General features: G+C 46.9%; 1 protein-coding gene across 3 annotated transcripts in view; it reads left to right on the forward strand.

The window, feature by feature from the left end:
* The first annotated feature begins 8024 nt into the window (after positions 1-8024).
* The window catches only part of MYB (MYB proto-oncogene, transcription factor), a 36112-nt gene continuing 29631 nt past the window's right edge, over positions 8025-14505 (forward strand). For all 3 annotated transcript variants that reach the window (XM_083607669.1, XM_083607670.1, XM_083607671.1), the window contains exons 1-2: positions 8025-8067; positions 8233-8383. In XM_083607669.1, the coding sequence (XP_083463795.1) occupies positions 8040-8067; positions 8233-8383 (179 nt within the window). In that variant the 5' untranslated portion in view covers positions 8025-8039. The remainder of the gene's footprint in view (positions 8068-8232; positions 8384-14505) is intronic.

The following is a 14505-nucleotide window of genomic DNA, read 5'->3' on the forward strand; positions in this document are numbered from 1 at the left end:
AAGTACTTAATTTGTTCCGGAGGTCCGTACTTAACCTGAAACTGTTCTTAACCTGAAGCACCACTTTAGCTAATGGGGCCTCCTGCTGCCGCCGCGCTGCCAGAGCCTGATTTCTGTTCTTATCCTGAAGCAAAGTTCTTAACCTGAAGCACTATTTCTGGGTTAGCGGAGTGTGTAACCTGAAATGTATGTAACCTGAAGCGTATGTAAACCGAGGTACCACTGTATTTACTCACTCTTCACCCTAAGGCCCCGGGGTGGATTACAACACTTTAAAATGCAGCTTAAAACTGTTTGCAAAACTTACACTGACAAACACTATTGTGAGTACTTTGATTTGGGCCTGGAAACAAAACTGCCAACCAATGCAGGTGGTTTTAAAACAAGGGTTATATGTGTTCTGAGTGGAACCCCAGCCAGCTGCATTGGTTAGTTAGGCAGCTGCATTTTTGACCAATTGGCGTCTTCAAGTCATCTTCAAGGCCAGCTCCATGTAGACCATATTATAATACAGTGGTACCTCTGGTTGCGAACGGGATCCGTTCCGGAGGCCCATTCGCGACATGAAAAGAGCGCAACCCGCAGCGGTGCACCTGTGCACACGTGGGTTGCGATTCGCTGCTTCTGTGCATGCTCGTGACGTCATTTTGCGCTTCTGCGCATGCGCGAGCAGTGAAACCCGGAAGTAACCCTTTCCGGTACTTCTGGGTCGCTGTGGGACGTAACCTGAAAGAATGTAACATGAAGCGGACATAACATGAGGTATGACTGTATGACAGTCTTGTTGTTGTTGTTTAGTCGTGTCCGACTCTTCGTGACCCCATGGACCAGAGCACGCCAGGCACTTCTGTTTTCCACTGCCTCCCGCAGTTTGGTCAGACTCATGTTTGTAGCTTCGAGAACACTGTCCAACCATCTTGTCCTCTGTCGTCCCCTTCTTCTTGTGCCCTCCATCTTTCCCAACATCAGGGTCTTTTCCAGGGAGTCTTCTCTTCTCATGAGGTGGCCAGTCTTAGCTATGGGCAAAGCTGCACTGCTCTAATAAAGCAGAAGTAAGAACACAAGAAGAGCCTGCTGGATCAGGCCAATGGCCCATCTAGTCCAGCATCCTCTTCTCACAGTGGCCAACCAGGTGCCTGTGGGAAACTCACAAGCAGGATCCTAGCACAAGAGCACTCTTCCCTCCTACAGTTTCCAGCAACTGGTCTAGAAAAGTATTACCACCTTTATCTGTAGAGAGGAAGCATAGCCATTGTGGCTAGTGGCCATTGATAGCCTTCTCCTCCATGAATTTGTCCTTTAAAGCCATCCAAGTTGGTGGCCTTCACTGGTGAGAGTTCTATAATTTAACTATGTCCTTTTCTTATCTGCCCTGAATCTTCCAACTTCATAGGGTGCCCGTGAGTTCTAGTGCTCTGTGAAAAGGAGAAAACTCTTTGCTCTGTGCGCTCTTTCCATGCCTCTCTCCCAGCAGTGACACAGCATAATGAAAGGAGGCGTGGGGAACCTACAACCCTCTGGGTGCTCTTGGACTACAACTCCCATAATCCCTAACCATTGGTTGTGGTGGTGGGAGTTGGAATCCAACATCTGGAGGGCCACAGATTCCTCAGGCCTGCACTATAGTATCCACATCTGCTCTCTAACTGCTTTCTACTACAAAACTTCAACTGAAGGCTATCAGGGCAGACCTTTTCTTATCAAAATGGCCTACTTATTTACTATCAGTGCCAACACGGTGGTTGCTGAGATCAAGCTTGGAGTCAAAATATTACAGGCAATATTCAATAAACATATCCCATCAGCGCAATGATTTTAACTTGCACAATGGGACTACACCCACCACTCCTCTCCCTTTGCTTGCCCCACAGCTTCTCCAGATTGCAAAAGCAGAAAATCAGGGGACCTACTTACTTTCACATAAGTATGCTTAGGAACAGAACCTAAAACCACTTAAAAGGTGCAAGATTCTGACCTATACTGCTTAAACTGAGAACTTTGCATATTTCACCATTTTCTTTCAAAATGTGAGTCATTTCTGTATTTAAGAAAAGTATTTACTGAGCCATTTTGAGCTTAGTAGACACCCTCCTACGACAGAAGTAGCAGAAGTTCTTCTGTCATAAGCAGAGAAAAATAAGAGTAAAAATCCAGCAGGACTATTATACAAAGTCAAGCAAAAGTCAGCAACCCCTTCCTAATTACTTGGACTTTTAAACTGCTAGCCTCCGATTTATTTATTTTTTTAAAAAAAACACAAAATAGGAACATGCAAAAGTACAATTGTTCAAAAACTAAAGCCAAACGCCTGCTGTATTTGTGTGGATTAGCATGGGGATCCTCCCTGTTAACACAACTCAAACACTGCGGACCTGGACTACAATCCTATACAGTGGTACCTCGGGTTAAGTACTTAATTCGTTCCGGAGGTCCGTTCTTAACCTGAAACTGTTCTTAACCTGAAGCACCACTTTAGCTAATGAGGCCTCCTGCTGCCGCCGCGCCGCCAGAGCAAGATTTATGTTCTCATCCTGAAGCAAAGTTCTTAACCTGAAGCACTATTTCTGGGTTAGCAGAGTCTGTAACCTGAAGCTTATGTAACCCGAGGTACCACTGTACCTACTTACCTGGGAGTATGTCCCACTGAACTCAATGGGGCTCACTTCTGAATAGGATTGTACTGTCAAAAGACAACCCTCCTGTTGCAAAAGGGTGACCAGATGCACAAGTCAACAGCACCAGGGCTGGCCCAATAAGGGGGAGTGGGGGGGTGGCAAGCAGGGGAGTATAGCCACTCTAGAGTGAACATATGTGAAGAGACGTCCACAGCAATGCATACAAAAGTGTACCAAGCACTTTTTGAAATTAGGCTTTTTTATTAGTTTTATTTATATACAGCATTTTATACCACTCATTAACTGTATGTTCTCTGAGCAGTTTACCAAAAGACCTTTTAAACCATAAAATATAAAAACCAAATGGACTTAAAACCAAACACTGGTTAAAACAACGTTGAATCATCCAGAATGAGAATAAAACTATTAGTGCTCAGGGTCTAAAAAGCAATCAGAATTTTAAAGAACAAAATGAAAAGCCTGCAAAAATAAAACGCTTTGGGCATTTCACAACCAAGCTACTACTAAAGAAAGTGCTTTATTATAATTATTGGTCACCTTTCCCCCCAAATAGGAACCCAAAAATGGCGCATATATTATAACCGACATAAAACTAAAACAGCAAAAAGCTAGAAAAACACACTCAAATTTATAAAGACAAGATTAACATTCTACGCACTGAAGACATAGATAATTATAAAGCCCAATTGCCTGGTGGAATAGAAACATTGTCGCCTGATGCTTAAAAATAGATAGTGATGGTGCCAGGTGTGTCTCCCCGGAGAGAACGTTTCATAAGCTGGGAGCCACTACTGAGAAGCCCCCTTCTTATGTCAATACCCTCCAGCAACTTCAGAGGTGCCCCACCCAGAAAGGGAGACAATCCCTTAGGTAATTTGGCCTTAAGCTGCATAGCTTTAAATATTAATTCCAGCACTTTGAATTTGGCCAGTTGGCAATATAGTGGAGAAAAATGATACTAACAGCTAGTTTCTGCTAATAATAAACATCTCTCAGACACATAAACAACACAGGGCTCAAATATCTGAAAGACTGCCTCCGACACTGCACATATTCATGGGTGTTAAGATCAGGAGCAGGACATCTCTTGATAGTGCCACCACCCTCAAAAGCTCAGGAGGGAGGTGGCCTGGGAGAGGGAATGATCTGTGGCAGCTCCTAAATTGTGGAATTTCTCCTCCCAGAGAAAGCCAGGCACCTTCATTATGTAGTTACCATTGCATGCTGGAGATATACTTCTTTACCTTCACCTTTGACACCTGAGATTTATATATTTTAGGACCCACTCTATTCTTTTGATTTTTTTTTTAATATTTTTAAACACTTGTGACCCAACCTGGTGACAAAACAACAGAATATTCACCTACATTGTAAGCTTGTAAATGGTGGAGGCTGGTGCCAAGTGGGGCTGGTGGGCCGGAAGGCATGGAGACTAATTTCAACAAGCCGTCAGTATGAGGTGGAGAATGGTCCTCAGGCTGCCTGGAATACTGCTGGAAAGATAATATTTACTTTCTTTTTAAATGAGGCACTGACTTTCCCACACCATCCCCACATGGAGCTCAGACCACCTGGATACCACCTGGGATCAGGTACAGGCTATATCACCTGTGCTGGAACATTTCCTAGAAAAACAGTAGCTGTAGTCATATTAAAACCTCCTTGGCTTCCCTCCTCCCCTCTGCCCCCACCAATGCCCTAACTTTCTCAAACTTGGGTCCCCAGCTGTTGTCGGACTACAGCTCCCATCATCCCTAGCTAGCAGGACCAGTGGTCAGGTATGATGGGAATTGTAGTCCATCAGTTGGGGGACCCGAATTTGAGACACTGATCCTGATCCTCAACCCAAAACCTCTGTGTATGTTATAAGGGTGATATCAAGTTACGGCATTTTTGATAACCTCAATTTTCTTAGTAAACGATAAAGGCAGTAAAGAGCATTAAATCAACACTGAGACCCAAGTGGTGTTAGTAGTTTGCACTGCTTTTCATCAGCGTAAACTGGCGCATCAGCTGCAATCTGTGCTTCATTATGTCATGGTCTTTCATGCTCCAGTAATGTTATTGAAGCTAGACTGCTGCCATAGACTGTATGCAGGGCTGTCTTCAAAGACCATTCAGAAACTGCAGTTAGTCCAGTTAGGCCGTTGATTGGGTCCAGATGGCAAGATCATTATCTTTCTAATATTAAAACAGCTACACTGGCCCTTGGGCCTATGTCAAGTCAAGGGGCTGGTACTCGTCTTTAAAGCCCTGTGTACCTTCCTCCTCCTCCTCATTCTGCCCAATCACTCTAAGACACAGTGGATGGCAACCAGAAGGAGGGCCTTTTAAGTTATGGCACCTTTTGAAGAACTCCTTACAAGGCTTGTTTTCTCTTTCTGGGATTTTTCCAAGCTTTTGAGATCTTTTGACTTCTCTTAAAGTCACTGCTAAGTTGGTGTTTCCCACCAACACTATTTGGCAGTGCTTGATGTGATGTATTCACACTGTGTGTTGTCCCCTCCCCTCAGTTGGTACTTCCCCACCCAGTGTAAATTCCAGAACCCAGAGGTCCATTGTAGGCATGTGGACAAGTTTTTTATATTTGTGTGCAGGCACCTTTTAATTGCTTTGGAAAGATGAGTTTCCCAATATATCAGATTTGCAGAAAACTGCAGCATTAAACAAGCAAATGTGTGTTGCTTCAAGCCAGGCAAGAATTTGGAGTCACTCATGAAAGGGCACCACTTCCTTCCCTTCCCTTTTCTTTGCCAACCTTCTGATCTGCAGGGAAAAATTCCATTTTAATTTTTAACACAGTTGTTTTGCACAAGATCTCTTCTGCACAAAAGAACAGCTTTCATTAAAAAATATCCCAGGAACCCAAATCCTTTCCTATCAGCTGATGGAAGCAAAATGGAAGTATGGGGTTATAACCGACACTGCAGAACCTGCCCACACAGTGTGTTCTAGTGTGTCCAGTCAGGTAACAAGTAATTTTATGCTGGATTTACTTTCCAAGTTTAGTATGAAAATTTGTAGGCTGCCAGTTGGATGGGGAGAATGCAGCGCAGACAACACCCAAAAAATCAAGCAGCTTCACATACAGCTTCAAATCCACATTAAACTCCTGTGTAGATAAGTGGAAACAGCTTGGCAGGTCATTGGCTGCAAAACAGAAGACACATCTGAGGCTGTGTATACATCCCTGCTTACTCGTGCATCCCCACTGCTGGTGTTTGAACCCAAGTGCACATGGTGCCAGCCACTATCCATATACATCCTGTAGTTTCTTGAGAAATATTGCTGTTTGATGCATTTTCCCTCAAACCAGCTTCCATGAGCTGTGTTTAAGCTGTGTGTACAATTGATACAGAAGGGACACGGGTGGCACTGTGGGTTAAACCACAGAGTTAGGACTTGCCGATCAGAAGGTTGGCGGTTTGAATCCCCGCAATGGGGTGAGCTCCCGTTGCTCGGTCCCTGCTCCTGCCAACCTAGCAGTTCGAAAGCACGTCAAGTGCAAGTAGATAAATAGGTACCACTCTGGCGGGAATGTAAACGGCGTTTCTGTGCACTGCTCTGGTTCGCCAGAAGCGGCTTAGTCATGCTGGCCACATGACCCGGAAGTTGTATGCCGGCTCCCTCGGCCAATAAAGCAAGTTGAGCACCGCAACCCCAGAGTCGGTCACGACTGGACCTAATGGTCAGGGGTCCCTTTACCTTTACTTACAATTTATACAGCCATTCTGCATGCACAGATGATAGCTTCATGGAATAGGACTTGGAATAGGAGGTAAAAAGGCAGCTTGAAACACAGTGAGGAGGAATGACATCACTAATGTGTACATAGCCTGAGAGACTTCTGAGAGACTGGGCACAGACAATATTGTAAAGGTAATGAAGTAAACAAGTGGCAGACATGAATTACACACCCACACCCCTTATTAATATGCTAGTCTGTTCTTGGTTCTATTGGTGTGGACAGTCTCATGGGGATACATAATGGGTGTGCATGCATTGCACATCACTCCCTCTAATCGTAAACTCAGTTGATGAGTGCCAACACTGCAGCCTGAACGGGGCCACTGAGAAGAGGAATGTATCAGCAAGCTTGGGAAAACCCCAGAGTTTGCAGAAGTATTAAAGATCTTAAGGGGGGTAACCTAAGGGGACAAAAAAAACCCAAACCAGCCCAGTCAACGGCCATCAAACGGCGGCTGATGGTTGGAAATGTTGGGGGACAGAAAATGAGCAGTGCTGGTAATGAAATAGAATATCCTTGAAGAAGACAAAGAATCATAGAATTGTAGAGTTGGAAGAGACCCTGAGGTTAATCTACTAGTCCATCTCCCTGCAATAAAGGAATAGGCAGGTGCCCCATACTGGGATCGAACCTGCAGCCTTGACGTTATCAGCACCACGCTCTTTCCAACTGCGTATGGCTGACTGGAATAATGAAAAGCAACACTCCACCCTGCAATCTTTTGTTGTAGGTCCCACTTGTATGCAGAAAGCGCAGAAACTTGGATGTGCTGGTGTCTTGCATTGCATTTCCCCTCTTGCATTACAGATATATGCAGAAACTCTCCCACTGTGCACTCCACAGCTACTAACACATGTGCAACGGGTGCCTTTTAGCAAAGGCAACTCCTGGGCTGCAACAATCCGGATGGAAGGTATGATTTCAAAACACTGGAAGCAGTCTGTCAGCCTCTAAATACAAAGAAAGCGCAGCCTGCTGCAATCTCCTCCCAGGAGAGTGTATTTGCAAGCCTGTTCTCAGTAAGCCTCAGATGGGGTGGCCACCACCTTCTCTCCCTCCCCCCGGCAGAATTTATAACCTGCAGCATTTCCAATACCAGGCAAAATTTCAACAGGTCGTTTTTCTCAACAGAAAGGTGGCACCGCACCTGTTGGATGTCTGTCTGCCTGCCTGTCGTTAAAGTCATAAAGCCCTGTTTAAAAACAAAAAGAACTAGCGACATTACCGTCCACCTCCACCCCGCAAAAAAAAGACAGGTGGACCTGGCGGAGAATAAGTTGCAGCTTAGAGCTTCCTCCTTGGCAAGCAAAACGGGCAGAGCGCCAGAGGAAGTTTGAGCCCAGCCGTCTCCTTATGGAGGCCACGAAGTGGGTGAGGAGAGAGCGAAGCGGGCTCCTCTCGTGGAGCCTGGCATGGCGCCTCCCAACCACCCCGGCTCCACGAGCAAGCCCGTGCTCCGGCGGTCTGGCGGGGTGTGTGTGTTTGTGTGCCTGTGTGTGTGTCAGCAGGACATGTCTCGGCTGCGCGGGACTGTGCAGCAAAAGGCGCCTCTCGCGCCTGCCCGCTCTCCCCCTCGAGTTCAGCTCCGGGCTGCTGTTGCTGCTGCCGCCCGCGCCGCCTCAGCCGCGCGCGCTTCGAGCCACACACAGAGCCGAATGGGCTGGAAGGACTTCCTCCGTGCCAGTAAGACCCAGGGCCAGCGGCTGGAGAAGCGCCTGCGCACTGCAGGGGCGCCAGATTTGGCGGGAGGGGGAGTGTCCAAAAAGCCCTTTGTTTGATGGCATCTCTGTTTACAGAGTTTACTCTTTCATCTCAACCTGTTTCCTCCTCCCCTCTCCCGCTCCTGAGAACTTTGCGGCGGAGGAGCTCCTCTTAAGCGGCAAGAAACGCCAAGCACCTCTTCCAGCAGCATAAAGCCCTCTCCTCCCCCACCCGCCCACCTACTTTTCGCCTTGCCCTCAGTGACTAATGCAAGGATGGCCAGGAGACCTAGGCACAGGTAATAAGAGCAAGAAGGGGCAGAAAAGCAAACCCCTTCGCAACGCCAATGCATTTCTGCCTGTCTGTCTCTCTCCTCTTTCTGTGTGTACGTCTTGTCTTGTCGGGCTGCTTTTTTGGGGAGGGGGAAACTCTCGCAGTGTCAGAGAAGCAAAGAAACTCCCTAAGCTTCCAGGAGGGCGAGAGCTGCAGCAGTTCTTTTGCACACCTGTCAGAGCGTGCATTAAAACGGGTGCCTTGCAAGAAAGCGCAAGGCTGCATCAGCAAAAGTTTAGCAGCTTACTTTCCCCTTTGCAAGCCACATCCCTCCGCTCCCGGTTGCGAGTAACTTAGGAGTTAACGAAGAATCGATTATTTGCAATGAGTCGTGCAGGTTTGTGCAGTGAAAGGCGTGTTTTGTGTGTCGTGCGCGGGAGGGTATTGCTCCCATGCTACGCGTTGCACGCGTGGGCCCAAATAATTAAATAAAAAGGTTCAGGCCCGTTCCTGGCTTACCAAGGGGACCCGTTGCCTCCGGCGATCGCGACGGGCGTCCCCGTTCCGCCATCGTTTGGGGCCGGAGCAGGCGAGCAAGCAGCCCACTGGAGGTAAGAAAAGGGTGTAAAAATGTCGGAGCGGCTTAGCTTGCAGGTATTTGATCCCTGTGGCCATTCGTCTCATTCATTCTCTGTGGTTGTGTCAGGTGGATGACAGGCTGCGTGGAAGAGAGACCCAGCTCTCTTTTTTTGAATTTGCCCGGCGTGGTGTTTCGGCACTCCAAACTCAGCTTCCTCCCCATAACCCCGCTCTTAAAAAATGCATATGTATATGTATGTTTGTATGCTATATAAGCATCCCAAAAGCAGTGCTGTGCAGTGTGGCATTCATTAATGCACACGCTGTTCTCCGCAAGCCCGAGCGTTCTTTGCAGCAACGTGTGGAACAACTTTGGCTGGAGAGGAGGATGCAATGGGAGGGGGGAACGGGCTAGGGGTGCTTGTCAAGAACTGTCACTCGTTTTGCTTATGTTGACCCTGATCTTGCATGGCAAGAAAGACAAGGTCGGCTGTGTGTCTTATGGAGGAAGCCTCAGTCGTACTGTGCTGGGGAACGTTGTGGCTGTGGGGTGGTGGAGGTGACTCTGGCTACCCGGCGCTGCTCCTTTCACCCTCCGCGGTTCGCGGCGTGCAGCAAGCAAAGTGGAAGGGCCAAGCAGCGCCTCGTGGTCTGCAGAAACGCTCACACAGTGCAGGATTGTTTTCCAATTATCTCGGGACAGTCGCTCCACGTGGAGCCAGAACTTGCCTTTCTCTTTCGCCGTGTAGCGCCAGCGATTATTCCCCTCCTCCCTTTCTGCCCGCGCTCTCTCCCCTCCTCCCTTCCTTTCCCCTTGGCACGTAAAGCAAAGTCCTAGCTGCTGGGGCTCACGCTGAAGTTTCCCTTTTCTCTTTCGGTTATTGCTAACCTAATATGAAAAGAGAATAGGCAGGCGGCGAGAAAACGGGTCGGCGCGGGGCATGCGTGCGCTCGCGATCGTGTGCAGCCGAAGTTGCGAGTCTGGGTCACAAAAGCGACTTGGGCGGCCCTGGGTGACGCACCCGGGGTGCCCCGCTTCTGCCGAGCCCGGGCATTGCCGCGCGCGCCGCGCCGCCCAACCAGTTCGCTTCCTTCCTACAGAGCGGCAGCGCTGGGCGGGGGGAACTCGTGGGGTTTCTTCCCAGCTTTGCCTTGGCAAAGCGCAAAGTTTTGGGCTGGGAAGAGTTCGAACCGTGCCTTACAAAAAAAAAAAACCCTCAGCGCCGGATTATTTTTTTTAATGATGGTAATAATACATCCTGTACAGGAAGGAGTTGTATTAGTGTGTGAAGCATGAATGGGACTGCAAGGCGGGGAGTTACGATCTCCTGCACTCCGGGCGGAGAGAACAGGCGATGATGGATCCCCTATTGGCGAATGAGGGCGAAAGAGAAAGAAAAAAAAAGCCCGGGGCTTGCTTCCCCTTGCAGCACCTGGCCGGAGGGCTTAGCGTGGTGAAATCGCGTCAGAGCAACGGCAGGGGCTGCCCTTCGGTTGGCTAGCGCGGTGCTCGCTTTTTTTTCTTCTTTCAATCACAGTGTCAGCGATAGTAGTAATAGTAGTAGTAGTAGTAGTAAAGCGCCAGCAACAAATCACTTCCTCCCCGCCCCTCCACCCCTCTCTCCTCCCTTCCTCTCGTTTGAATTGGTTGCACAATTTGGTTTCCTTGGCAAAAGAGTAGCGCTCGCGCGTGGAGCCTTTCAGCAAAACTTAGCAGGTGGGGTGCTCTTAACTCTTTAGCTTCCTTCGGCCTGACACGTCATCTCAAGCGAAGGTACACTGAGCAGTTTATTGCGCTGGAAGGAAACGAGAGAGACAGATCTGGTGCTGGATCCACACTGTCTGAAATGTAAAAGAGGAGCTGCAATGCTGCTAAACAGGATGCAGAGTTGGTTTGAAATTCGAGGCTGCAGTAAACTGGCCATTGAGATATTGCAAATGGGTCGTTAGCAATAGGTTTTTCTAATACTGCATTGAAATACAGTGCAGTTTCTGAGTTTTATTGTAAACACATATTGTATTTTTTATTTTGTAAATTTTTTAGGGACTGTCAAGTATTACGCGGCATAAATAAATGAATTACTCGAGTCTCCCTTCAAATGAATGGGGGTTATAGACTTGCATTGACAACATTGCAAAAAAACAAAAAAAACTTGCATGGATGTGGAGAACCAATCCTGCAATTCCCCAGGGTTGGACTAGATGACCCTTGTGGTCTACAGCTCTACAGTTCTATGACTCATTCATACATACATACATACATACATACATAATGTAGTATGCTGCCTTTCCATGGTTAAAACCATGCTCAAGTTGGCTTACAATATTAATAAGCCCCCGTTTATTCATTAAGCACATTAAGTTTCATTGCTTACTCCCAGCTGAAAGCAGTGGGAGTTACTGCTACTTAATATACATGGGATGGGGCTATTAGTCACTCAAATAGTGACCTAATCATAAAGGCCCAGATCCAGATAAAGGTAGTTATGACAGTTATATTGAAATCAGCAAAACTGTACTCAAAACTGAATTAAACTGTACTCTGAGTTTCAATGGGACAAACAGCACCAGCCTATGTTTGCATATCCAGAAGCAATGCCCTCTATGTTCATAAGATTCCAGCTTCATGTCTTAGTATTCCGCTGGAATCCAGTCCAGCTGCTTAACTGGGGTTTATTAAACTACGATTCAAGGTTGCTTGCTGACCAAGGTTTGTAGCTGATTTATAAACTGTAGTTAACGTTAACCATAGCATTATGTGTGAACTCAGACCTCCACATTAACTACAGTGGTACCTCAGGTTAAGTACTTAATTCGTTCCGGAGGTCCGTTCTTAACCTGAAACTGTTCGTAACCTGAAACACCACTTTAGCTAATGGGGCCTCCTGCTACTGCCGCGCCGCCGGAGCCCGATTTCTGTTCCTATCCTGAAGCAAAGTTCTTAACCTGAAGCACTATTTCTGGGTTAGCAGAGTGTGTAACCTGAAGCGTATGTAACCCGAGTTACACTCTACAGTTAAGGAGCTGCCACTGCCTAAAATCTAAAGTGAAGAGCTGCTCTTCCTGGCTTGTGTTTTCTTTAATGGCAGAAGAGTGTATATGTTTCAACAACTGTCTACCAGCTACCTCAGCTTTTTTTTTTTTTTAAGACAAATCTTGTTGAGTTTTTTTTGTTTTTTTACTTGCCTAAGATCCAAGACAAACCGCTGCCTTTCGGAAATTCCCCCCAGACGTCAATTCCGCCTTTGAAATGGCAGCCCTACCATTAGCCATGGCTTTGTATTATGTGTCCTGTAATCATGCTAGCTCTGCCCCTTCCCCAGCACTGTTCTTGTTGACCAACTTGTGGAGGGTGGCTGACTGCAACATGGAGCCTTCTATACTCAGATATGTTTCTTGAGTATTTTGTAGCCCTAGAAAACAGGGTTCTAAAAGGTGCAGGGATTGAACATGCTCATCCCTTTGCATGTTTCCTGATCACAGTCAGAGGAGGGCTATAGCATATGACTGGTGATGGGAGTTCTCAAGCTACTTTTTGAGAAAAGGAACACAGCAGAATATCTGTTATCAGTAGCAGCCTGTGTCGTGAGGCATAGCCATGGACCTGTCCTGACATCTCTGCAGCTTCCCTGGGTGGCAGCAAGATGAAGGCTGTGCAGGCACAACCAGTGGAACCAATCTGGCATTCCTGCCAGTTTGCCTGCACAGCTCCAATCTCACTGTCACCCTGCACAACCCTGTCCAAGTAAGTTCCATCTCACTGGGGTCAAGAGGGCAGCTGCACCTCATGGCCTGGCCCACTACTGTGCATTACTTATTTATTGCATCTGAACTCTGCTTCTCAGCCAGGATCGCCTCCCAAGGCAGCTTACAATTAATCCCATAACAGGCACATAATGTAGAGATGTGTTGGTGTTGTGGAGGACAGACTGTTCTGGCCTCTGGTAATTGGTGATGCAATCGCTGGGGTTTGTATCATGGAGATACCTTTAAAGCTGTAGGACTCTACCCTCAGTTTTTAGTTACTTGCTTGGCACTTTAAGATTTTTTCAAAGACCCGTAAAGTGACTCGCCATCATTTCATTTTTATGCATGGGAAATTGAGGCTGAGAACCAGGCATCTTACCCACGGCTATGAGTGATGGCCAAGCTGCATGACCAGCAGTCCTACATGTTGTATCTGTTGCAGAAATGTGCCACTTTAGATTTATGGTTAGAGATTTAATACCAGGGCTCACGCAGATAACTTTCTCCCTGCATGTACAAAGCTAATGTGCCATGGTGAAAGGTTCTTCTAGGGTAAGCATGGGGAGCGTTGCAGGTGATCAGGGATGATGGGAGCTGTAGTTCAGCAGCATCTGGAGGGCCAAAGATTCCCCACAACTGTTCTAGGGTATGGTAGTGATTAATAAAACACACTCACCAGGGATAGATATGGGGAACCTGCGACCCTCCAGATGTTGCTGGAGTGCAGCTCCCATCCTACTTGCCCATTGGCCATCCTTCCTGGGACTGATAGGAGTTGGAATCCAACAACATCTGGAGGGCCACAGATTCCCCTCCCATGAAAACATGATGTTCGATGTACCTACATTTTGAAATTGAGCAGTCTGGTAGCAGGTAGTCTGCTGATGGTGTTTTTTATCTCCAATAATGTGCCCGAGTTTGAATCCAAATTTAAGGTCACCTAAGTTGAATTCTCCATAAACAACATAGTCTTAGCAAGGCTTACTTGATGAATGGCATGCAATAGTTTAGTGATGGGAGATCCTAAGACAGGGGTCACCAGCCTAGCACCTGTGGGAACCATGGTGTCCATAAATGCTTTTAATGGTGCCCCTGGAAAGGTGCGCCAAACTCTGAACATTTATTTATTTATTTATTTATTTATTTATTTATTTATTTATTTAAAGTCTCTAGCCGCCCTAGAATGAAAGTTGTGGGGGGAGGAATCCGAAGGGTCCGCATCCGAGGCATCCAGGAAGGAAGGAACCCCGGGGGGTGGTAGGACCCAGAGGCGAAAGGAGAGACGCAAAAGGTGGAGCAAGGCTAGGGTCTTGAACTGGTGTACAGGAGGCGGAGATTCAGATGGGACTTCGCCGATCTAGGGAATAGACGTAGAGACGCACGCTAAGATGTGGAAATGGAAACTATACTTCAATAAAGACTTTATTCCGTTCTACCGGCTAGCGTTGGTCCTTTGTGAGCCGGGACCTAGAGGCAGTCTCTGACACATACCCATAGCAGTTATTTTGTGCTAGGCATCCCCAGGATGCTCTCAACATTTGAAATGTGCTCACTGGTCTAAAAAGGTTGGTGACCCTTGTCCTGAAATATGATTTGAATAGGTGACTTAGGTTTTCATGAGCAACTCTCAATTTAAGTAGATGTATCTCTGTAGTTTTCAAAATCAATTTCTGATTTTTCATATAGTAGTGTAATGTCTTTTGCATTTACCACATGCCATGTGTTCTACTGATAAAAACAATGATACATTTTTTATCTGTAGAACACCTGGCGTACGGTACATCCTTAAAGGTGAAAATTCCTTTCACCTTTATTTCGAAA

The sequence above is a fragment of the Podarcis filfolensis genome (assembly GCF_964270895.1).
Source record: "Podarcis filfolensis genome assembly, chromosome: 3".
NCBI classification, from domain to species: domain Eukaryota; kingdom Metazoa; phylum Chordata; class Lepidosauria; order Squamata; family Lacertidae; genus Podarcis; species Podarcis filfolensis.